Source organism: Chlorella variabilis (assembly GCF_000147415.1).
Source record: "Chlorella variabilis unplaced genomic scaffold CHLNCscaffold_23, whole genome shotgun sequence".
NCBI classification, from domain to species: Eukaryota; Viridiplantae; Chlorophyta; class Trebouxiophyceae; order Chlorellales; family Chlorellaceae; genus Chlorella; species Chlorella variabilis.
The window spans coordinates 474,236-498,918 of NW_005435065.1; the positions used below are offsets into that span (position 1 = coordinate 474,236).

General features: G+C 63.3%; 4 protein-coding genes across 4 annotated transcripts; 2 read left to right on the forward strand and 2 right to left on the reverse strand.

Moving 5' to 3' along the window:
* Positions 1–1,229: 1,229 nt before the first annotated feature.
* On the forward strand, positions 1,230–3,689 carry CHLNCDRAFT_139136 (hypothetical protein; the record flags this gene model as incomplete). Its single annotated transcript, XM_005844287.1, has 8 exons — positions 1,230–1,252; positions 1,395–1,602; positions 1,744–1,821; positions 2,034–2,129; positions 2,293–2,370; positions 2,535–2,733; positions 2,963–3,149; positions 3,386–3,689. 8 exons carry the CDS (start codon positions 1,230–1,232, stop codon positions 3,687–3,689), a joined length of 1,173 nt encoding a protein of 390 aa, XP_005844349.1.
* A 4,581-nt stretch (positions 3,690–8,270) lies between these two features.
* Positions 8,271–9,219, reverse strand: CHLNCDRAFT_139137 (hypothetical protein; the record flags this gene model as incomplete). The annotated part of the gene is made up of 4 exons (XM_005844371.1): positions 8,271–8,322; positions 8,533–8,618; positions 8,766–8,907; positions 9,188–9,219. The coding sequence occupies 4 exons, from the start codon at positions 9,217–9,219 to the stop codon at positions 8,271–8,273; spliced, it is 312 nt and encodes a 103-aa protein (XP_005844433.1).
* A 4,135-nt stretch (positions 9,220–13,354) lies between these two features.
* CHLNCDRAFT_139139 (hypothetical protein) lies at positions 13,355–19,947 on the reverse strand (the record flags this gene model as incomplete). Its single annotated transcript, XM_005844372.1, has 19 exons — positions 13,355–13,500; positions 13,633–13,781; positions 13,972–14,093; positions 14,268–14,376; positions 14,610–14,709; positions 15,025–15,101; positions 15,409–15,521; positions 15,853–16,002; positions 16,277–16,367; positions 16,611–16,701; positions 16,923–17,025; positions 17,202–17,381; positions 17,544–17,651; positions 17,815–17,991; positions 18,168–18,239; positions 18,374–18,544; positions 18,958–19,102; positions 19,347–19,747; positions 19,843–19,947. 19 exons carry the CDS (start codon positions 19,945–19,947, stop codon positions 13,355–13,357), a joined length of 2,610 nt encoding a protein of 869 aa, XP_005844434.1.
* Positions 19,948–20,761: 814 nt separating this feature from the next.
* Positions 20,762–24,536, forward strand: CHLNCDRAFT_58933 (hypothetical protein; the record flags this gene model as incomplete). The annotated part of the gene is made up of 11 exons (XM_005844288.1): positions 20,762–20,882; positions 20,971–21,016; positions 21,265–21,518; positions 21,673–21,879; positions 22,095–22,365; positions 22,507–22,623; positions 22,839–22,953; positions 23,120–23,193; positions 23,430–23,454; positions 23,565–23,910; positions 24,137–24,536. 11 exons carry the CDS (start codon positions 20,762–20,764, stop codon positions 24,328–24,330), a joined length of 1,770 nt encoding a protein of 589 aa, XP_005844350.1. The 3' UTR covers positions 24,331–24,536.
* Positions 24,537–24,683: the final 147 nt, after the last annotated feature.

Below are 24,683 nucleotides of genomic sequence, written 5' to 3' on the forward strand. Positions count from 1 at the left end.
GCAAGCATATGGCACTGCCGTGCGGACAAGCAATCGAGAGGCGAGAAGCGAGGCATGCCAGCGGGCAAAGGCAGCCCGGCTTACCATCCGTGTCGAATGCAGTGCCCGTTGCCAGCTTGATCATGACATCTGCCTGTAACTGAGAGATAACACCTTCTGCCTTCCACAGGTCTATTGCCAAAGCCAGAAACTTGCTGAAATCAATGCCTGCTTTGCCCAGCTCGCCCTTCAGCCGCGACCGCTCGGAGCGGCTGCCGGCGGCGGCGCACCGCTCAGTGAAGAAGTCCTTGAACTCCTCCCAGAACACGATGGAATGGCAAAAGAACTTGATCTCGTGGGAGTAGCCTGACTGAACGGCGATGGCGACGCGCGCCTGTGGATGTGCTTCACAAAACCTTTCCCACGAGTTGAAGCGCGACTTCAGCTGCTTAGCTTGGTTAGCTGCACCGCTCAATAGCGGCGTTGGACCTAGAGCCTTGCTGCCGGACTGGGCACCATGCTCATGTGTGCTCATGGGGGTTGAGTTCGTTGGAAAAGCGTATTACGGTTGCTGGGATGCCAACAGAACAAACGGGAGGGAGAATGATGCATGATTGAGGATGATGTCCCCAATGACCCTCCAGGTGGGGGGCCATCATGCCCATCATGGGGCACATCCTTACCGGGAGGCCTACCTGCCTGGCAACCAGGTGTATCTGGCGGCGGTTGGCGCTGATGGCACCGGCTCGGCGGAAACAGGTACAGGTATCGTGCAAGTAGATCACCTGCAATAAGCTGCCGCCACACCAGCTCAAAACACCCGACTTTCGCAACTGCAAGAACTGACCTGAAGTAAGGAGCAAGGCCTTGTGAGGGACCCTCAGCCGTATGCCTTGCCCCGCACCATGCTGCTGAAGCGTCCCCATCTGAGGCAAAAGCAAACGTTTGTTGCGCGGGCGGCCTGTGTGGCCACCAAAGTGCCCAGTGCCGACTTGTGATCTGAGCTGCCTTGCCCTGGATATTTTTTTAAAGCGTGCTACCAAGACAAAGGTTCGTTATTTTTCGTGCGCACCGTACACTTTGCAGTACTGCCACCGCGCAAGTTCTCCAAGAGCCCTCAAACCGGCAAGCAGCTCGAGTCGGCGCACTCATCTCATCGCCGTTCAATGTAGCCGCATGTAACAGCGCCAGACAAGTTGCACTTCAGCAACCCAAAGCGCCCCTGGAATGGCGCTGCGGCGACTACAACAATGCCTGTTGTCAGGGGCGATGGGTGCCGCCCAGCAGCAGACATGCGGCATGCGACAAGGAGCTTCACCAGCAGCGCAGCTTCTATTGCAGCATGGCTTCCGCACGTCAGGTGAGCTGCCTGCCTCGCTTTTGAGGCTCCCAGACTGCTGCTGCCGTTGCTGCAGCTCTGCCCTGCCTGCCGCCGTCGCCGCCACCGCCTCGGTTCTGCCGCCGGCGGCTTCGGACGCCACCTCAGCCACCGTCGCTCGTCGTGCTGCAGCGCCCTTGTTGGACTTTTATTCGGTGCTGGGGGTGCCGCGCGCTGCCGCCGACAGCGACATCAAAAAGGCGTACTACCAGCTAGCCAAGAAGTACCACCCCGACCAGAACAAGGTGCTTGGTGTTTGGTGTTTGGTGTTTGGGCTGGGCATCCTGCCAATTTTGCTTTAGCAGCGCTGCACCCTGCTTGCCACCGCTGCCGCTGCTGGCCGCTGACTCTGCTGCCTGGGGTTCATGTGGCGGCCTGCCTGGCAGGGGGACCCTGAAGCTGCCAAGAAGTTCCAAGAGGTGCAGCGGGCGTACGACACGCTGCGGGACCCCCAGAAGCGGCAGGTGCGTGGCGGGGTGCACGCCCACTCACCACGAGCCCCCCCGGCAGGGCAGCCTGTGTGCCTGTGCAGCAGGCATGCGGTTTGCTGCCCGAGTTTGCCCATGCCTGGAGCCCCCCGGGCAGGGCAGCCTGTGTGCCTTGGAGTGGCGCATGCTGTGTGGCACTCTGGGTTGGCCTGTCTTGTCATTGCAAGCGTGGCATGTGTGCCGTGCAGGCATATGACAGCATGGGCCACGCTGCATTCGAAAACATGGAGGCCACGGGTGGCAGCCCAGGCGGGCAGGGCCCCTTTCAGGGTGCAGGCATGCAGGTGCGCAGCCGCATACGTGGCTTGCCACGCCTGCTACTGGCATTCAGCGCGGCACTTCCCTCTCTGGTCAGCCCGCAGCCTAACCTTTTGCAGTGCAGCTTCGTTTTTCAGACAGTGTAGCATGGGGGCGGGAGATGAATTTTACGGCTGGCCTGTGGCGCAGGTGGACCCAGAAGACCTCTTCCGAGAGTTCTTTGGTGGCGGCCGCGGTCGCGGCAGCTATAGCTTTCACACCGATGGGGTGAGGCAGGGAGGCGGCCAGAGGGGCAGGCATGGAATGGAAACGACGCCAGGGAGGGGGGGGAGCAGTGGCTGGCGTTCCGTGCAGGCTGGAGCGCGCCAGCCTTCCGCGGAGCTGCCGCCGCGCCTCCCTCGACTCCACTCGCTGTGCGCGCGCCCGTGCAGGGAGCGAGCATCTTCGAGCAGTTCGTCAGCGACACCTTTGGTGGAGGGGCGAGCGGCAGGCGGATGCGGCCCATGGTGCGCGCCGCCTTGCGCATCTCTTTCCAGGATTCTGTCAAGGGCACCACACAGGCGATCGACCTTTCATCCATGGGCATCTCGGGGGCGGCCAAGAAAACGGTGGAGCTCAACATTCCCGCAGGTGGGTGGGTGGGTGACTGGGCGGGTGGGGAGGGGTGGGGTGGGGCGGCCCACGCGTGGCGGATGCTTGCCTCGGTTGTGCTGAACCAGGGAAGGGGTGGGGGAGGCAGTGGATAAGGTTGGCATCTGCCGGGACAGGTAAAGGCAGGCCATCGCCGTGCATCGGAGCGCTTTTTGTCCTCAGCCGCCCCCCCTGCCTGTTGCCACGGCCTGCCCGCCGCCTGGCGCAGGCGTGGACAGCGGCTACCAGCTGCGGGCGGAGGGCGTGATCCCGGCGGGGCCGCGGGGGCAGCCTGCGGGGGACCTGCTGGTGCAGATCCAGGTGGCGCCCTCGCCCGTCTTCAAGCGCCAGGACTTTGACCTGTATGTGGATGTGCCTGTCAGCATGGTGGACGCCTGCCTAGGGACCTCCATAGAGTGAGTGGCAGTGGCTTGCAGCCCAGCGCTGGTACAGCAGAGAGGTGGGGCGGGGTGGGCGCATGTGCGGGCCGGGTGCGAGCAGCAACTGCGGCGCGATGCAGCAGCGCCATGTGAGCGGCTGGTCTGGCGCACGCAGCGGGCTGCGGTTGGCCGGCAGCGAGCCCCTGCTTAGGCGCGCAGATAAGCGCACGCCACACGCCATGCTCCCCTCCGCCTGCTGCTGTGCCCCGCAGCGTGCCCACCATAGATGGGACGGCGGAAGTCAAAGTGAAGCCCGGCACGCAGCCCGGCGACAAGCTGCGGATGCGGGGGTATGGCGTGCACATGGATGTGGTGGGGCAGCGGGGGCGGCGCGGCGACCAATACGTACGAGTGGCGCTCACCGTGCCACGCAGCCTAACTGCCCAGCAGCGACGGCTACTAGAGGAGTTCCGCAGCGGCGGGAAGAACAGCAGCAGCGGCGGCGGCGGCGGCGGCAGCGACGGTGGCAATGGCGGCGGAGGGGAGAAACCCAAGAAGCGGGGCTGGTTTTCCTGAGCTGTGCGCTGGCGTTTCGGCAGCTTATGGATTGAGTTGGCTTGACAGGCCTGTAACAAGGACCGCTCTGCTGAGGACAGGAGGGGGACAAGAGGTCACAGTTGTGCCGCCCGCCCATCCGGCAGCAGTGCTTGAACCAATGCGGAGGGCTCTGGCAATGACTGCACCTTCCCTGTGACATTACATTGATGGATGGCAGAGCAGGGAGAACTGGGCTGTCGCGATGTGTGTCAGGATGAAATTGGAAACCTTGTCAGGAAGGCACACAAGAGGCTTATTGGCACACAGAAACCATCAGCTGAAAACGGTGGATATGATAGGCTTTGCTCGCACAATCACAGGGATCAGCGATACGATCAAGCCATTCAGCTGCACCTTGTTCCCGCTGGATGTTGTGTTTTTGATCACTGTGTCTGGCAGGTGGGGGCTGTTGCGTGCGATGATGGCAACCTTGATGCGGCACTCGGGGTGTTGGGTCACCTGCAATGCACGATTGCAACAACACCACTTGCTCCTATTGCTGTGCGAACGTTGGCACGAAGCATGCAAGTGGGTGCTCACAAAGATGGGAAGCATCTGCGTCAGCGAAACTTGAGAAGACCACAGGCAGTCCATGAATGTCAGTGGACATTTGCAGCCCGACACGCAAGTGACTCTTGCCACCCCCATGCCTGCAGAGTATGCATGACAACGCACTCCAATTTCAACTGATGTTAATTTTACCTGTATGAGCCATCAGCCTGCATGTCCACTATGCAACTTCGGCTGAACACACACTGAACGAGCTGACTACCACCCACCCTCGTAGCTGCGCACGTGACCCAGGTGCGCCCAGGCCCGGCGCTTCTGAGCCTTCTCGTCTGCCGAGTCTGTATCAGAGCTCATGACTGTGCTCAATTGCAGCTCTGCCCATGCCCCTGCAGGCAAACATTGTTGCACACTTAAGAGCATGCTGCCCAGAGCAACATGAACCGGGTTTTCAAGCGCTGTGCCGGTTGGTACCATACCTACTTCTGTCCCCATCCAACCCCACTTCTGCTGCGTGAAAGTTTCTCTATCGGGGCGTTGTGCGGTGTAAATGAACCCGCTGGTGTTGACAACTACGGGCCTGAAGCTTTCCTGCAAACACACACATGACACGGGCGCGGCATGGCCTGCTCAAAGCCTTGCCCATGCTGTCCAACTTGTGAGCCTGTGCATCACACTGCATGATGGTTTCAATCTGTTGGTCTTCAGTCGCACCTGGACCAGACATGTGCTGGATGACTGATCAACCACGGAAGGTATCATAGGCGGTGGCAACGTTGGCATGCTACTGCTTGCCGCCACTCCTGCTCGTCCAACTGATGCTGTGCTTTTTGAAACAGCCACCTTGTCCATTGCTGTGCTCATCAGGCTTGCCAGTAGTTCGGCCAGCACAAATGCGCCAGGCACTGTTTGTGTTGTGTTGTGTTGTGGAGTGGGTGGAGTGGGGAGAGGGCAGGGGGCATGAGTGTGCGCATGTGTATGTGTGGGCTGGCGTGGTCATTCATGAGAAACAACAACACATGCAAGTGGCAGATCTGTACTCGACTTACTTGTGGCAGGGTGCACCTTGTCTTGGTCTATAGCAGGGGGAGTGCGAACCGAAAAGGGATGAGTGCAGAGGAATTCAAGCAGTTCGAATTTGCCTAAGAACAGGCATCATGGGAAATGAAACTAATCCATACTCACAGAAATACTGGGACTCGTTGCCTTCAGGAGCAGCTGGCATTACGATACCCGCGGGGATTTTTCTCACTCCTTCCTTCTCGCGCAGGAAGGGTGCAACACCAATAGCGCTAACCTGCAGGCCATGCATTGCAATGCATTGCAATGCAGATCGGCAACAGCATCGTGATAAAAACTGGCAGCCGGCCTCAGGCGGTGAGCTGAGGCTGGCTGCCGCCGGTTGGCCATTCCACCTTGAAAGGGGCAATATCTTGCCGCATTTCGTGCCAGACGGCTGTCCGCACAGATACTTGCGGGATGTCATAATACTGCAAAGAGGGTGCCGATGGGCAGCGTGTTTTTCAAAGCAAATAGGCGGGAGCAGACACAGGGAGTGCATGTGACAGACAAGTGTTGTATGTTGCATGGCACGGCAAGGGATACCGGGCAAGCTGGCAACCCACCTGCCCCAGTGTGGAAAACTGCAGCTCGGTTGTGTGGTAGTATGCACCAGCCGACAGCCCATCCGTCTTCGCGTAGTACCAAGCATAATGGTGGAGCAGAAGCAGAGCCGGCGACTGGGGCCGGCGCAGCAGCTTGCGCAGCAGCTGCTCATATTGCGTAGCAAAACTGGAGTTTGCTCCCACATGTGTATACCAGTATGCGACCCCCGAAAACTCAACAACCACGAGATCAGCATCCTGCAGCAAGTTCGGTGCACCCGCCTGGGCTCGTATGGCACGAAAGTCGCCTGTGCCATGCAGGCATGCACCACCCGCCAGCTGTCAAGGCCTGGCAACATCGTTTGCCCGAAGCAAACTCACAGCGGGCACCAGCCTGTCAATGCATGCTGCAAACACGTCTGTGCCTGTAGAAGGAATGCCTGAATTCACCAGTTTATGCTGCCTGCAGGGAAGGAATCCCAGTGGGCCAAGCATCAGCAGTATTTCGAGAGCCTAGAATGCGACTGCGCATCTGCAAGACACACTTGTGAGGAAAATTCGTGTTAATCCACTCAAAGAACCTGCGTGGCAGCATGGATTTTGATGATGGAAATCAGCCAATGTTCACGGCCAGGCAACAGACGGGCAACACCATTGATAGGATTGAGGGCCTTGTGGAAATGGGGAAGTCACCTGTCAACGTAGGTTGTGTGGCCTGCCGTCACGCTTGAGCCTATGGTTACGGCCACTATCGGCTCCCGAGCTAGCAACTTTGCTGCCACCTTCTCCAGTTGCTGACCCGACCCATAGTAGCTAAGCCCTCGCCGAAGCTGAGTCTCGCTGAGGATGGGCACCCACGGCAGGCGTGGGCGGCTCCGCTACGGGCAGGCAGGCATGGTTTTGTTGGCAGTCCAAGGATTAAATACAGATGATTCTAGGCAGCAGCAATTTACCGGCACTTGAGTATTGCCGGCTGAATGTTGCCACGCGCTCAAAAGACGCACTGCGACAGCACAGGGGCAGCGACCGAAACGCTGACAGACATCAATGTTACGCTATCAGGGCATGACGTAGACAGGGCAGGCATCCCCACACAACGCGGTTCCAGAAAGCAGAAGCAGGGAACTGAAATCCAGGTCTCACTTCTGCTAGGCGGCTGCAACACCAGCGCGGCGGCGGCGAGCACCACCAGGCAGACCGCCAGCCGCCAGGGGCTCCACCAGCCGCCGGAAAGCGCTTCTACCATTCACACCAGTCGCTGGTAAGTGTGAAAAGGAGCCTTGCAGTGCGCAGCAGTTGAATAGTGGACTCAGAGCACAGGACAAGCGTTCGGCGTCGCTAAAGAGCGTGCCGTTTGAAAAAGAAAGAAACGAAGACGTATATGTTTACCGTTGATCTCAGGAGGCATGCAGGACAGGGGGGGGTAGTGCCAGCAGTCGCCTATTCGCTGAATATCGCTCGCCAGCTTTTAAACATGTAGCCCGTCGTCCCGGTGTCACATTATCAAAGATAGCATCACAGACAGAGGGGTGGGGCTTTGATTTTGAACCATGTCAATTTCGATCGAGTGTCCCTCTTTTTTTGCCATGTTCCATAGACCTTCAGGAGCTGCTGGGAGGTTCAGATCACCCTGACACTAGGCCTGGGACCAGGGGTCAGAGCCGCCGGCAGGTGGCGCACGTTGGCTGGCGGGAACAGCCGGAAAGTGGTCAAACTCTGCTGTTTGACCTGCCCCAGTCCTTCTTGGGACATACCTGAGGCTGGCCGAAAACGATTTGCAGTTCAGTCAGGGCCCTGGCGCTCAGAGCAGCACCGCCGGCATCTGGCGGCGGCAGCGGCGGCGGCACCGGTGCCGCCAGTGGCGGCATGCCTGCAGCCAGCCCTGGCGACCGTCGGCTGCACTCCCCGCCCATTGCCTAGCCTTAGATGACTCATGCACGACGTTAAGACACAGCCAATCAAGCAAAAACGCCTGATTTTCGGGCTGGGCGACAGAGCACCTTGCTGAGCGCGACTGGCGATCCGCCGCTGCCTCCAGAAGTCTTCAGAGATGCATTATAAACGTTCCAGGCAGGCGGGAGCCCTCAGGAAGCGAATAGTGGCGTTTCGAAACATGGCGCGGGCAGCCATGCGCATGCCCAGCAACCGCCCCACAGACACTTGTTTCTAAGGGGCAGATCTGTCTAGACACCCATACCCATCTGCAGGCAGTGAGTCTAGTAGAAGTCTGGTAGCAGCCAGAGCCCGGGCGGCTGCGGCTGCGGCCAGTCAAGTGAGTTACAACGAAGAGAGAAAGGCCCCGGAATGACCCGATAAATAGTGGAGCAATACCTTCGGACCTGTAGTGCTGCCAGCCAGGCAGGGCTGGTGACTAATCAATCGATCAAGGCATGATAAGCACAATCAATCATGCTGTTGTGAGTAGAATGAAGTAGTGAGAGTGTAGGACTCAGTCGCTGTCCCGCAGCGGGCACAGCAGCACCGCCTGCTGCTGCTGCCTGCTGCAGGCTGCATATGAAGCCGCTGTCTGGCAGGTCCGATCTGAGTCAGAAGGGGATGGAGGCAGACAACAATGGAAAATTGCACTGCGGGGCATTGTTGGTCTCTGGGTCTGCTACACTGACTACCGACCTCGCCGCGGCCGGTGGTGTTGCTGGGTGGGTGGCCATGGTACCCGCGGTGCAATTCTGGGGGATGCGCCTCGGATGAACTTGAAGGCGTTGGGGGATGCGGCGGCTGTTTTGGAGGTGATACCGAAGGCGGTGACATTCTTGTAAGAAGCCAGTCCGTTGACGTACTGCAGGATGACCAAACCACCGCGGTGGGCAGCCAATCCAATCATTCTCGTGTGTTCCTGCAGAGGAGGCAGGCAGCAGTACCCAAAGTGTGAGTCGGGTACGCAGCTGGTGCTGGTGTGATGAGAGTGCTGCTTGCCCTAGCTCACCGCTGCGAGGCAGATGCGGGCGTTAGACCGGTATGCAGCTTTCGAGCCGTAGATGTCGCCGCCGACGGAGAAGCATTTCATGGGGCACACGGCGAAGGCCTTGGTGACGGGGGCGTTGACCAGCCGGTTCTGGCCGTTCGTGCTGGTGCACGTGAGGTTGGCCAGTGCCACCGGCTCAAGCGGAAGCTGCTAGGGTACTGGCCACTGGTCCAGGAGACGATGGCGTTGGCAGTGGAGCCTGCAGATGGAGCAGCGGTTGGAGTTGTGTGACAGCCTGCCTGCCTTGCGCAACAGATGGCCCAGCAGCAGCAGCAAGCTGGCTGCTCGCAGGGCATGCCAGTGCGGCGCCCCTGCTCCTCCGCCCCCCAGTGCATGCCTGTGCGCAGCTCGGTCAGGCCGCTGCGGCAGCGCCGCTCACGCACCTCCGTGACATATGGTGGGCGGCCATAGCCATCCTGGCTACCAGTAGCCAGGCCGTGGGGTGTTCTCTCATCTTTAAGATTGGAGTGGTGTCCAGTCGGTGCTACCTATGAGAGCCCCGGCAGGAGCCTGTCTAGGAGCGCGTGGCAGCCCTGGCGGCAGCGGCGGAGACGGCAACAGTGGCCACCTTCGGCACCACGAGGATGGGAAGGCCTGCAGGCTGCCAACGTGGCAGCGCCGCCGGGGGATGATGGGAGGGGGGAGCAAGTGCTGCACATAGCAGGAGCGCCACCACACAACCCTTTCCAGCCCCACCCGTTGGCGCCGCCATACGACCCTCCCCAGCCCTGCCTGCCAGCCTGGCAACCGCCGGCGACCCAGCAACAGCCCCATCATATCAAAAGAAGTTGCAGCCTTCACCAGCCAGGCCAAGCGTGCAAAGCACTTGCAGGCGGCAGCTGGCCCTGCGCTGGCCGCCGTCTACACAACATAGTGGCGGGGCGGGAAGCTGGCCATGGCCACCCCTGACGCGCTCAGCATCATCACAACCATCCTCAAGCCCGGCGGCCCCACTGGTGCTACAAGCTGCAGCAGCTTGCGCGGCATTGCCATCGGCACCATGGCAGCCAAGCTGAGGCAGTTTTGCAGGACACATTGCGAATAGAGGGAGAGCTCGATAAAAGCAACGTCCATTCATGCCGGCATGCATGAATAGTCACCTTTTCCAGCACCACAGCTGGCCAGCTGGCCCATGGGCCCGTAGCATTCAGTTGCTCCTTATTGGTGTGACAGACAGACAGACAGACACGACATACACAAATACTACTAAATCCATGGACGGCCCCAAGCGAGAGTTACTTGGGCGGCGGCCTGGGGCGTGGCGGCGGCCTGGGACGTGGTGGGGGCTTGAGGGATGGAGGGCGGGGGTGCGGCGGGGGCTTGGGGGATGGAGGGCGGGGACGTGGAGACGGCTTGGGGCGGGGCGGGGGCTTGGGGGATGGAGGGCGGAGACGTGGCGGCGGCTTGGGGCGGGGCGGGGGCTTGGGGGATGGAGGGCGGGGACGTGGCGGCGGCTTGGGGAGTGGCGAGGGCTTGGGGGATGGAGGGTGGGGTCGTGGCGGCGGCTTGGAGAGTGGCGGTGGTTCAGGGGTGGGTCTGCATGTAGTGACAAAGTTGACTGAGTAACAAGTAGTGTGATTGCATGATAGCAGAGTAGCTCAAGGAGCGGTCATGCATCTGTCATGCAAATGTGGTGGGTGCGCTCACGAGGGCGGCGGTAGGGGCTGGGGGGCTGGAGACGGCGGCCGTGGCGGCGGCCGTGGCTGGGGTCTGCAGTGACATTTATTTGGGGAAGAAAGTAACAAACAGCACATGTGCCCCCAATGATAGCGGAATAGGAACCCGCAACTTGCACGGCCGTGGGTGCTCTCCCAAGGCCTCGCATTGAAGGCCGGTTGCAGCTTGCTGGTTGCAGTTGGCGGCAAGGGTTGAAAGCCAACACTTACGGGCTTGGCACGGGGGCAGCCTCCTGACAACATCCGCCTACAAGCAAAACAGGCAAGGGTGGTGGTGCCGCTAACGATTGGTGCACAACGTGGGGGCATTGACCTTGGCCTGTTGGCATGGGGTGGCTGCGGGTAGGGAAGGCAGCCTCGTAATGCACCATAGCCTTGCGCGTGGCGGGGAAGAGCATGCACACACTCGCACACCCTCACTCACGTCTTCCACAAAGGGGCCGATACCCCGGGTAATCGTAAGAAGGTACGCTGCAGGGAGGTACGAAGGAAGGCAGCACGCACGCGGTGGTTGTGTGTGTGCCTGTGTTGGTCTGGCACCATTGGCCCCGGGGCAAGGTTTGGTGGGTGGGACAGGCACGTTGCCATGTTGTGCGTCAATGCAAGGCAAGGCGCCGATGGCGCAGATGGGGGTGCTGGAACAATCCACACATACTCTCTGCTTCACGGGGTACCGCCCGACCCCGCTCAGCACCACCACACACACCCAGGCGTACCACAGCTTACCCCCCGGCTTGGACGCAATAGCAAGCGCGGTTTAAGCCAATGAACGTCCACTCGGGCTGTCCAGCGTCGGTGCAGGAGGCGCAGCAAGCTTCGGGGGTGTCCCTACTGATTGCAAAAGTTATGTTGCTCTCCCAAAGTATGCACTCGTCAAACGTGCATTGCCTGCAGGCAGACAGGCGGGAAGCAGGTGGGAGGGGAGAGGCAATGAACAGGGCTGGGAGAGCGACAGCGGCGACAACATTCATGCGGCCGTTGTGGAGGCCCATACTGCCCCGGCTGAGCTCCCGCCGCAGCAATACGCCTCCCCCAACAACCTTTGGTCGCCGCATGCACGAGCATCCCATACAAGACAGGATCGACAACGAAAAGGAGGAGCGTGCGTTGTTGTACTGAAACACGGCTGCAAGGGTGATGGTTGCAATTGGCGGCACAAGGCAAAAACTTACGGGCTTCCAGTTTGACAGCATCCGCCTGCACGCAGGGAGGGCAAGATGGACAGCTTGTTGATGTGGTGGTGCTGGTAAGGGGTGGTGGGCCCCCACCCCGGGGGTGATCTTCTGGCATAGGGATGACAACCACGCGATGCACCAGGACCCTTGCGCATGGCGCATGGACCACACACTCACACACCCTCACTCACTCTCTCCGCAGGAGGGCACATACTGCGGGTGATTGTAGGAAGGTACGCTGCATGGAAGACAAGAAGAAACACAGCATGCGCACAATAGTTCTGTGTGAGTGCCAGCGAAGTGACACCTATAGTGCGAGGGTGGGGGCGTGGGGCAAGCATTCTGGGCGTGCATGCGTGCCGTGCACGACGCCCGGAAACTCAACAGTGGTCCTTGTCGTCTGCTCACCAGGGCCCCACCCACCAATGCCGCTGTCCCCTTGCCCACTAGCACGCCAAGCACTCACCCCCCCGCCGCAGCTCACCCCCCAGCCACGACGCAATAGCAACCACCGTCCACAGCCGTGAACGTCCACGCGGGCTGGTTTTCAGCAGTACAGTAGGCGCAGCAGGCTTCAGGGCTGTCGGTAGTAGCTTATAATGTTACAGCGCTCTCCAGGAAGCACTCGTCAAAGGAACATTGGCTGCAGGCAAGTGGGCGGGCGGGGAGCGGTGCGCGGGTGGATGGGAGAAAGGGTGTGAGCGGGTTCACGGGAGTGCGCATGGGGTGAGTGGGTGCCTGCGTTGGCGGGGAGCATGCACTACTGCCGACATGCATGCTGCTGTTGCGCGCCAGGAAGCAGAGGCGGCAGGCGTACCTGGCGGCCGGTTCAGGCATGGAGACAAGGAGCGAGGCAAGCAACGCCAGGGCGCAGTGTCCCTTCATATTGACGGGTGCCTTCACGAGTGGCATTCGAGACTCGTCCTTCCGAATCCCGGCAAGCAGCAGGCGAGGAGCTGTGAGGCAGGCAGCAAGTGGAGTCTGGGCGAGGCCAGGGCGTCCAGGGCGCTGGCAGCGGCGGCACCGGCAGCAGCGGCGGCCCTTATCAAGACCCTCCCGCGCCCCGCCGGCGAATACAGCTCGCCCCCGACCATTGAATGATTGAACACTGCAGACATTCTTCCCGCCCAGAGAGCAACAGCTACCCGACCTGCACCCGCAACCCTATGAGAAGTCGGCATCTCTCCCAGCTGGCCACGCTCACCACGCTGTTCTGGCGCGGTAGCGGAGCTTAACGGCTGGCCGCCCGGAGTGGGTGGGCGCCGCATCCCCTTGCTCGGGACCTCGCTGGGATTGCTTGCAACCCGGCACAGGTGCCGCTGGATGGCGCAGAGAACAGCAGCAAAGGCGATCGACACCGCCCAGATGTGACAGTAGAGTCCAGTACAGCGCTGTGGCGCGGGTGCTACAAGGTGCTGCACGGACTGCAGCTGTGGGAGTGGTCAGTCAGTCGATCAGTCAGGTGCCTCCATGGGGGGCGGCGGGGCTCGGGGCGGCACTGCTTCTTGCAGCAATTACAACGTGACTGTTCCTGGATGTGGTTCACCATCATTCTGATGCCTGCTTGCTACCTACAATGCAACTTCACTAGTGGTTAGCTCGCCAATAGGCTGAGCTCCGATCTATGGCTGACCACTTCTGACCATCGATGCATCCTGCCCTGCCCGCCTTGCTCCTGCATGCATCGCCACGCCCCTCTTCACTCTGCCGCCATCACAGGCGCCGTCGCCGCCGCGCGGCTGATAGCCGCCTCCAGCCACGGCAGCTCCGCATCGCTTGACAGCACCATGAGCAGATCGTTGGGCGCGACATTGAGGGCCACCTTGGCACGCACCCGCCGCACGCCTGCAGACAGGTGGTGCCACATCTGTAAGTGTGGTAGATGTGTGCGCGTGGTGGCGGGCGTCAGCACAAGCACCGCACATGCCAGCTCGTGCGAGGGGGCCAGCCGCGTATGCTGCCCCCCCCGCCACCCACCTGGATCACAGATGATGAGGCGCTTAGCGCCTAGCTCCGCCGCCCGCTCCAGCACGCTGCCAAAGTCGTACCGCTGCGCCTCGCAGTTCTGGGAGCACAGCACTCGCAGCCGCTCCCACACATCCAGCAGCAGGCACTCGGCACGGCCGCTGCACGGCGCAAACCAACAAGTGGGCCGGAGGTGATCAGGGGTGCAAAGCAAGGCAGGCGAATCCATCAAGCTGGCAGCCAGCTGCGCTGGTGCCATAGGAGAGCAAGTGGGTGGCCTGTGCAGCAACCAGCCAGCCGCATGTGGAGATAGTGGACCCACCCAACACCACAAAAACCTCCCCCACCCACCTGCTGCTGAGCTCCAGGTAGAGGGCACCCAGCAGCAGGCGCTCCAGGCGGCACGCCTCCCGCAGCAGCCGCACGTGCCCCGTGCTGAACATCTCGGCAATGGCGGCGCCCACATGCCGCATCTGCGTGCGTGGTGCAGCGGGGCGAGGGCAGACCACGCGTCTGTGGTGGCAAGGCAGGGCAATGCGGCAGCCGCTGATTGTGTGGGAACACACACAGGAGCAGCTACGTGAAGCTGTGAAAAAATGAGGAATGCGTAGCTGTGTGCATGCGCCGGATGCAGCAGCAACACTCACCTCCACCATCCCGCTCTCCTGCTGCGCCTGCTCCCCCGCTGCGCTTTCACTGCCCTGAACCTGCTGCTGCTGCTGCTTGCGAAGCTTGTCCTCTGCTATCTCGGCGGCTCTGCACGAGCCAGGCGGCCAGCGGCGGGTGCACGCACGTGTGAGCTGGTTCCCTTGTATGCACCACTGCATAGTCCCTTGGCCAGCCTGCCTGTTGGGAGCGCGCTTCCCACCCTGCCCTGGTACTCAGCTGACTCCCTTGGCTCAGGCGGGCACGGCAGCCCTGCCGCCAACCCTCGCTGCTGCATGCGGCACTGCACACGCCAATGCCATCGCCGCCGGGTTCCCGCCCACCTGCGACACAGCTCCAGGCAGCGCCGCACATCGCCAGAGCAGTTGGCCACCTTGCGAGAGATGAACTCAAGGGCATTGGGCTGGAAGGCGGACAGACCCTCTGCAAGACACAGCGATGGCGTCCGCAACAGGTTGGGCATGCTGAAGGCTTGCAAGCAGTGCACAGCACCCGCAGCACCCCCGCGAGCGGCGGGACCACTGCTGGCGGCTGCGCAGCCGTGCAAGCATGGCTTGCAGCAGGGTCGGGGGGGGTGCACACAATGGCAGGCACGCTGCTGCAACAGCTCCGCCGGCCCTGCCTCCCAGCAGGCCAGGGAGCCGCCGCTGGGCATTGCACAGCCAACGCCTCGCCCATGCATCGCCCTGCAGCTATCCCAGCTGGCAGCTGCCCCAGCTGGCAGCTGCCGGGGCGCACCCAGCCGGGCCTTGATGATCTCTTGCAGCTGGTCCTTGCTGTAGGGCTGGAACACCACCCGCCGCCCCGCCAGCCGGCTGCACAGGCACGGGGCACACACATGGCACAAACAATGGGAGTTGGGGAGGCGCAACACAGGACCACTACAAGAAGAGGGATGGTGCTGGGCGGGAGCCTCACTCGGCCTGCTGCCGGTGCCGTGCTGCAGGAGCACAGCCTGCTGCCCAACACCGTGCCACCCAGCCTGCCCACCCAGCCTGCTCAGGCGCAGCTAGGCCAGCGAGAAGCCAGAAAGAAAGAGGGACTGCACCCTGTGCCCGTGGGCGGACCAGCGGGTTTGTGCCGCTGCCTACGCCACGCCACACCCGATGTGATTAGGCCTACCTGCCAATGCGGGCGTGCAGGCGCTCAGGCAGGTCCATTGTGTTTGCAATGCCGATGATGGACAGGCGGGAGCCCTTGCGCCCCGGCCAGTCAAACAAGTTGTACAGCACAGTCTGCAGGGGCAGGCGGTGGCGGCGGCAGGGAGGGCCGGGGCAGCCCGGGCAGCCCGCAATATGCGTCAGCCACACAGCGCTCGCACTGAGGGTAGGCCTGCCGGCCTGGCATGACGTGTGTTTGAAACGCTGGGCGGGTGGTCACACGAATTGTGGGCAATGCATGCAAGTGTGGAGCCGGCACCCCAAGGGCACACACACGCCCACACATGCACAGGGGATCCCCGCCCACACGCAGGCTTCACACACTGGGCGAGCTGTTTGCCAGAGGTGGCGCAAGGCGCCTGTGTGTGGTGGCACTCGCGGGCTCCGCCTGCCCCCCCGGGCCCACCTGCGACTTGTTCACCAGCAGGTCCATCTCGTCCACCAGCACAATGGTGGGGCGCCGCCCCTCGCCCCGGCCGCCGCCGCCGCCGCCGCCAAACATGCCCTCCAGCGCGGCGGACGCCGCCTGCGGACCCGCGCGGTCCCCGGTGAGGGCCTGCAGGGCGGGGTGGGGGAGTGTGTGTGCTGGTGGGGTGGGGTGGGGACGGGGGAATGTGTGTGTGTGTGTGTGTGGTGGGGGTACGTGTGTGTATGCGTGTGTGCAGTGGGGCAAGGAGGGAGGCGAGGGGGACAGGTCGTGGCAGAGTCTGGCTTTTGTTGGCGGGACGGAGAGCAGCGCAGAGCAGGCAGCTGCGCCAGCAACCAGGAGGCTGGCCTGCGACCGCTGGGTGACAGCTGCCGGGCGCGGCGCCTGCTGGCGCCCAGCCCACCTCGTAGAGCGCGGAGTAGGCGTGCTGGGGCGAGGGCAGGCGCAGGCCGTTGATCTCCACAAACTGGAAGTGGGGCAGCTCGCCCACTTCGCTGCACAGAGCAGGACAGGAGGCGGGGGCAGGCAGCAGGCAGCAAGGTTTGGCAAGCAAGCCGGGCTACCAGGCGTGTGTGTTGACCGGTGGGGAGGAGGGAAGTTCCGGGAGCAGAGCAGCGCACACCAGAGTGGGCTGGCCGGCCCCGCTGGACTGGGCAGTACACTGGCTGGGATGGGCTGGATTCTGTCTGCGGGCGGCGGCCAGCCAGCCAGGCATGGGCGCTGGGGCAGCAGCCCACCTCTTGCGCTTCAGGCCGCGCATCACCTCCAGCACGGTGGCAGTCTTGCCTGTGCCCGGGATGCCGCTGATGTAGAGGCACTTGCCGCCGCCTGAGCGCGGGCAAGGGATGCGCAGCAGCAGGAGCAGCTCAGGAGCAGCAGGTCCGAGCAGCAGCAGCAGCAGCAGCACATCAGCAGCAGCAGAGAAGGCGCAGCACAGCACCGCTCGCAGGCGCCAGGCAGCTCTGGCACAGGTCTGTGTTCCACGGCAGCTGGGTGGCGGCAGACTGAACAGCTCTCCAATTCGCGCCCCCCAGGCACCCTGGCCCCACCTTCTGCCAACACCTCCTGAACAAACTCGGCAACCTGGCCCCGCTCCACGTCACGGCAGGGCAGCGAGCGCGGCACCGCCGTCAGCGCCAGCACGTCCCGTGCCTGCACAACGGCGGCAGCCAGGCAGCCACATGGGGAGCTTGCAGCGGGGTGGTCAGCGCCAAACTGAGCCATAGCAGCACGGCTGTGGGCAGAGGCAGCGCTGGGATCAGGAGCAAAGGGCAGGTGAGCACACGGCAACAAAAGAGGATGAGAGAGAGGAGGGGTGCGATACCCACCTGGCCGAGGGCGCCGCTGGCGCCACGCTGGCGCTGGCGTGCATGCTCCGGCACAGCCAGTGCCCCCACTTGAGCAAGGTACTCCTCCCCGCCCTGCTTGTGCTGCCGGTTGATACCGCCGTTGCCGGCCTTGCGGCGGGCCCCGCCTGCGGGCGCCAGGTCCTGCTCTGGCACCAGCTCCTGCGTGGGGTGGGAGCCGGCATGGCAGGCCTTCAGCCAGGCAGGCAGAGCCAAGCACATGCGGGAGCAAGCAGGCTGTTCCAAACGGTAGCAAGATCGATAGAGGCAGCAGGACAAGCACTAGCACAGCTCCAGCCCCCCTGGGAGCCGAGGCCCCCACACCTCCTCATCCTCGCTATCTGACGCCTGGCCGCCCGCGCCGGGGGCCCACTCCTCGCCCCCATCCTCGTCCTCGCTGTCGCTGTCGAACTCGGTGCGGCGGCGGAAGCGCTGCGGCAGGGGCGGCAAGCGGCGGCGGGGGCGCGGCAGGCTGGGCCAGCGGCCGGCTCGGCGTGGCGCAGCCATGCTGCCTGGCAGCCAGTGTGTGCGGCGGAGGGGTGGGTGCAACTCGGGGGCGGCAGCTTTGCCTGTGGTACCGCCAGCTTCCCCGCACCTGCCAGGCCGAATCGTACTGATACTCGCACACAAACACATCCTCCCCCAGCGCCGAGCAGGCGGCGCCTGCCCCAAACTCGCGCAGGCCCAGCACGTGCGCCCCGCGCAGAATGGCGTCCATGCTGTCGCCGTCCCGCTGCTGCGTGAGGAACAGCTCGCGAGCCAGGTGGTGGCGCTGCGGAGAGGAGAGTGGGGCAGGATGGGGAGGCAGGGTGAGGGGCACGAGGGCTCATGAGGAGCAGGCGCGTGTTGAGTCAGGGGTGTGGGGGCACGCATGGGAGTTGAGCAGTAAGTGCTGCGCACGGTGGGCGGCTCGCACGCAGGGCATGAGCTGCAGCCACAGGCGCGCACCTGGCGCCCCGTGTGGGTTTCCTCCGGTACGCAGTACCAGCGGTACATGCACTCCAGCTCCCCATCGGCGTCCTGCAGAGGCAGGCAGCCAGACGGCACGCTCAGCACAGCTCAGGTTGCCACCTGCACGCGCGCCCGCGTGGTGCACGGCAAAGCAGCACAGGGCGCAGCAGCGAGGCGGCAGCAGGATGCAGCCCAAGCGGCACAGCAAAGCAGCCGCCGCGCCGCAAGTGCATGCCTGCCCCGCTTGCCTGCCAGATGGCCTCGATGCGAGCCAGGGCCAGGCCGTGGCGCTGGAGCAGGCAGTCGCGGGCGGTGGTGGGCGACCGGGCACGGGGCGCGCGCCCCGCAGCACACGCCGGGCACACCCACTCCCCCTGCGGCGGCAGCGGCGGCAGGAGGAGGTTGACAGGGGCGTGCGTGCACAGCAGCACATACGACGGCACACGCTGGCGGCCAGCCATTCCCAGGCTGCTTGCAGCCACGACCAGTGAACCATCATATTGTGCCCCCTACTCTTCGCGCCCCCGCCCAGCCTGGCAGCACCATGGCCGGCTGGCAGGTCGCGCAGCTAGCTGCTGCATGTGTGGGTGGCCCCCCGAAAAACCAGCGGTGGTGCCATGCTGCAACACACAGCACGCCGCCACCTCCCGCCACTCAACGGCTTGCAAACACTGCCAGGCCGACAGCAGGACCATCAGCGCAGCAGCGGCAGCGCCAACACCACCCAAGCAGCAGCGGTCAGCACACTGGCACCACCCTAGCCTGCCTAGGAGCTGCTCGGCCGCACCTCTGGCACCTCCTGCAGCGGCGGTGACAGGCAGCCCAGGTGGCAGCCGGCCAGGCACCGGTCGCACTCCAGCATCACGCGAGCCTCCTTCTCCGAATCTCCGCACACCAGGCACACGCAGTCCTCCTCCTCAACGTCGCCATTGCTGCGACAGGCCGGCGGATCGGTGGCGGCAGTTCTGTCAAGTGCGCACATGAGGGGAATGCGCCCAGCCAGCAGCCCAACCCAGCCGGCCCGAGCAAATGCTAGGCATGTTCTCAGGCAGGCAAGCCAGGCTGCAGCGCTGTCAGCCAGCCTTTCGATACGGGCTCTGGCTGGGATTGGAGCACGGTCGCCCCAATTTCTCTCACACTCTGTGTGCATGCCCGCGACGCTCAGTGCACACATACCTGATGCCCGCCTGCGCCACTTTCTCTGTGTCTAGCACAACATAGACGTTGTCCCCCACACGAAAGGTCTCCCCATCAATGGTGACCTGGGATAGGTGGCTCCGCTGGCCGCCTGCCGCCGTTCCTGCCGCGGCCCTGCGAGGCTGCTGCTTGCCGCCCGAGGCGCGCCGCGGCTTGGCTGCGGCCGCTGCCTTTCTAGGCACCACTGCTGCCGCAGTGGGAGGTGGTGTGGGGGCCAGGGCTGCGCTGGCAGCTGCGCGCGTCTGCCGCTGCTGGCTGGCCAGGCCGCAGCGGGGCGTGCGCCTGTCGGTAGCTGGCGGCGCTGCCGCCTTTCCGCCGCCGCCCAGCCCCAGGTTGGCCAGCTCCCTGTTCGGCGCCTTTTGGCTGCCCGCGGGGCCATCCTGCACACGCAACAAACAGCTTGCGCTCGCTGAAGCCCTGCCCAGCCCAGCATGCGGGCCGCTCCCCGAGCTGCCATGCTGCCCGGGACCCTCACCTGTTTGGTCACGCGCACTCCAAAATCGCTCAGCCGCGCCTGCCTGCCCGCTGCCCCCACCTCCCCGTGCTTTCGCTTGGCGGGGGACACCTTGGTGGCGCCCATGCCGTGTGATCAGGCGAGCACAGACCACGCGATCTCGCCGCTTGACAAGCCGATGAAGGGGCTGGGCAGCTAGACACGCCCCAAAGTTCAAAACCTGCTTGGAGCTGTTGGTGGTGCAGGCCTTCTGATGAACTCCGAACAGTGCAGCACGTTGGAAAGCACTATCTATGAGTGGCCGCATTGCACGCAAGTACTGTTTCTGCAGTCTGCATCTCCGCGGCTGGCGGTGGCAGTACGCACGGCGGGACAGGCGGCGGGCAGCGCGCTGGCAGACATACAGGCCTATGAGCCCTCGAGAAAGCCAGTGTTTGTGCTGAAGGTCGAGGCAGCTGCTGCTGCAGAGGTACACGTAACAAGTCTATGCCGCCACCGTCACTGCCAGTCGTGCGTGTCACGGTGCACTAGTGTCACGGTGCACTGCCAGTGGTGCCGAAATTCCGGTCACCAGCAGTGCAGACCCTTACCCTGCACCAGCTATGGCAACAGCCATGATATTGAAACATTCTTAATACGGGGTTTAGGCCCCCTTCCACGCCAAATGTGCCTGGGGGACAAGAAGCAGGAGGGACACACGCAGATGGCGTCGGCGGGCACAAACGCCGCCTGCTGTCGCCGGATCCTTCCCGCCGCGCTGCCCATGTTGAAATCTACTCTCCCTGAAGTGGGTCATGCAAAAAACTGCAAAACTACGAAGCTCCAGCCTCAGCTCCTCCGGACGCGCCCCCTTCCTTCCGTGCACGCATTTTGGTGGCAGGAGCCAGACTCTCCGGTAACTCGCCGCTTCACGCTTTCGACATTAAAGATGCATAGCGAAATGGCATGCTGCAGATCAGGGCCGCGCAGGGCCTTGGCGCTGGTGGTGCTGCTTGTTGCCGCCGCCACCGCCTCCGCCCGCCAGCTCCATGCCGCCCTGAAGAATCTAGACCTACTCAAGGGTGGGAACCTGGGCTTGGCATCAGCCGGACGCCAGCAGGCGGCTCCCGACCGGCATGAGTCACACAGATTTGCTGCCGCTTGGTGCAGGCAAGGCTCGTGTGCTGGAGCAGGACTTTCCAGGCCATTCAGCAAGGTGGGGCATGCAGGTTGGGTGCGGGCCGGAGGGTGGGCGCAGGCCGGAGGGTGGGGCGGGCGGGCGCAGCGGGGGCAAACTGATGGGGTTGGCGCAGCCGAGGGGCCTCTCCTTTCTTGTAGCCCATACGAGTGGGCGTTCGTCTGTGGCATACCGGGGCGTGTTGTGCCAGGCAGCGTAGCTCCACCGCGCCGTTCTTCTTACGCGCCTGTGGTGCGCACCGTGTGGCTGCACGCCCCCCCATGCAGGCTGCTGCTGGTGCACCCCAGGAACCAAAGGCCGGTGCACGTCAGGCTGAGGGACCGCAGCCAGCTTGCGGGCGTCACAACAGGCATGGATGTGGAGGCCCAGGGGGTGTGGGAGGACAGATTCCTGCACAGAGACCCAGCCGGCGAGCCGCCAGACGGCGGCGACAAACAGCCAGCCTCCTCCGAGCCAGACGCCGCACGCATCTTCACCGCCCTGACCATCAAAGTCACCGGCAGCCCCGTCACGCCCAAACGTGCGCATGGGGTAGAGGGCGGAGCGCCTGATTCTCTTATACAGGGTGGCGTGCTGTCTGGTTTGGCATTTGCCTACCTGGCTCAGAGTTTTGCTGACGGCACCTCACATACTGTGCACGCTCCCCGGTCAATCCCACTCCTCCCTGCCCGCAGCCATGACCGTGGCCGCGCCGCTGAGCGAAGATGAGTTGGCCGCCGCCGCGCTCATAGCCAAGGCATCCACGATCGTGCCCAGCACAGTGTCTACGTCCGGCACCGCCGATTCGCCCAACGGAGGCTTTATCAACGTCACCCAGGGCGGCGGCTCTTGGGTGTACAACCAGCTCATGACCGGCGGCATGCCCACCCTGGTCATCCCCAGTGAGCGAGCCGGGGCGTTTGGGGGTGGAAGGCAGCCGCGGCGGGTAGACAGAATGAGGAAAGCAGCGACAGGCTGCTTTGGAGCAAGGCTGGCTTGCCAAGGGCTGGCCTGGGGCGGAGCACCCTGGCCTAGCGTGGCAATCGCGATGCACGCACGTACACCACAACCACGCCTGCCTGCCTTACCCCCCTCCCCGGCCCGCCCACCTGCGCAGTCGTGGGCGTGACGTCGGCGGGCACGCCGTGCCGTGGCACGGGGCCGGCCCCCCTCAACCGCTCTCAGATCCAGCAGGCTGTGTTCGAGGAGATGCAGGCCGACCCGGGCGTCTCCACCGTGGGCTCCACCTACAACTACTGCTCCTACGGCAAGACCAGGCTCACCACCGACAACAGCCTGGTGGCGGACACTGTGCGGCTGGGCTGCTCAGGGCGCAGGCACGCAGGGGGGCTGCGGGGCGGCAGGGATGATGGTCGGGGCGAGGGGATGTGCCGGCCTGAACAGCTGGATCTCGGCTGGATTCCGGGAAAGGAGCTTGCTGCCTCACTCCCTTCCAACACCCACACCCACCTGCCCGCCCAAGCCTGCCTACCCACCCATACCTTCTTCTGCCATTCCTCTCTTTGCAGCTACGGCGTGCCCTGGAGCATGGCCACGTGCGAATTCGACGATTTCAACGGGTGGGCGGATGCCGCCGATGCCGCGCTGAAAGCCAGAGGAGTAGACGTGGACCAATACTTTTACAGGTGATCTCCAAGCAGGGCAGCCGCCCTGGCAACACAGCGGGTCAGCGAGCCAGCAGTGAGCGAGCACTGAAGGGTGGGCAGGAATGCGCAGCCCGTCATCCTGGCCAGCAGACCCACACCGCATCTGTCTCCCTGGGCGGGGAGCCCTTGCTGTGCCCGCCTGCCTGTCAATGACGAACTTGTGTGCCCCCATGGGCTGCCCTCCTCACCAACAGGGTGTACTTGGTGCCCCCGGGCATTTGCACATTTGTGGGACTCGCCTACCTGGGCTGCGATGGCACCTTCCCCTGCCGCGCCTGGATCGGCGGCGGCTATTGGGGCAACGACCAGGTGCGGTGGCAGACCTGGCTACTGCTGCTTCGAGCAGTGCGGTGGAGTCCCACCGGCCTGCAGCTGGCATCTTGCTGCACGTTGCTGCCTGCCATGGAGCCGACCCCAGCTGGCTTCCGACCTGCTGGCTCACCTGTCCCGTCTTGAACAACCTGCACATTTGCAGACCATTGCCCACGAGCTGGGGCACCACCTCTACATGAACCATGCCGGGTCGGTGGTAGCCGGCGCCTACGACGAGTGAGTGCCACTCAGTGAGCAGCCCCTCCTCTGCAGGGCGCCTGACGGCTCTGGGGCGCGAGGCGGCCTGCTGCAGGCAGCGCTGGTGTGGATAGCCCGTACTGGCAGGCGCTGGGCTGGGCAGCGCAGGCGGCAGGCGGCGGGCGGGGCTGTGCAACCTCCTCAGCCTCTCCACCCCTCCCTAGCACGCCTGTACTTACATTTGCTGCTTTGCTGCGCCACCTGCATGTGTGCAGGTATGCCGATGAAAGCTGCGGCATGGTGAGTGCCAAAGCTCGCCGCCCGTGGCTTCCGGCCACTATGCAGCCTGCACCCCCCCCGACGCAGTGCAATCGTAAATCATCACACCTCTGCCTCTCGCTCCGCTGCAGGGCTACTGCTGCGCGGACCGCTGCTTCAACATGCCGCACGCGTGGCAGCTGGGGTGGAGCGCGGTGCGCGAATTCAACGCCACCACCCTGCCCCGCGGCCGCACCGTCAACGTGTCGCTTGCCAGCCAGTCGGCCTTCGCCGCCTCGCTGCTGCCGATCAGGAACGGCCTGCGCGTGGTGCCCTCCTGGGCCGCCGGCGGAGAGCCCATGTGGATGAGCTTCCGCACGCGGACCCGCGGCGACCTGGGCCTTTTGAGCGGCTATGAAAACAGGGTGCACATCCACACCTCCGCCCTGGCAGACCCCCTCGACTCCGCCTTCACAACCTGGGAAGCAATGCTGCCTGGTGAGCAGGCTGGGGGTGGTAGTTGTGGCGGCGGGGAACCGTGGAGGGGGCTATGCTGAGGCGCCGTGCTGGACTCCTAGTGGCAAGACACAAGCACAGCCCTCCATGCGCATTTCTGGCGTTCGTGGCACACACCTGCAGCAGTTGGCAGGTGCATGCGCCTCCCAACTTGCCTCATCACTTCCCTTTCCACTTGCCTGGCCCCCTTGCATCGCCCCCCATGCAGTCGGCAAGTCGTGGACCCACCCCATCCTCAACGTCACTGTGCGGCGCTACCCCAGCACCAACCCCAATGCCGCTGTGGTCACGCTGTGCCGATACTACCGTGCAGAGACCCGGCTTTCCTGCCTGTATAGCCTGGATTACGACTGCAATGGGCTGGCTGGAGCTGACGACCCCGGCTGCGATGTGTACCTGTAGCCCGCTGCTGGCACCCACCTCCAAGCCCAGCCGACTACAGCCTGTGCGGGGTCTGAGCTATGTGCATGAGCAGCGGCACCGTATTACAGGTCCCGCAAGCTTAGGTGGCAGCTGGCGCATTGCTGCATACAACGCATCCCCCTTTTATCTCCGTCTCCGACGCTTTGCCTACACCTGGAGGTCAGGCTTGCCCCGTCTCCTAAAGCAGACGCTTTGATTTTGTCACCTCAAAAGTAATTCCTTCAATGCACTCGCCTCGCCTTTATGCACCAGTACCCATTTTGACAACTCTCTTTGCCTTCTTTACACTATTCTTTTCCAATTGTTAACCCAAGCACACAACACCCCTGCTG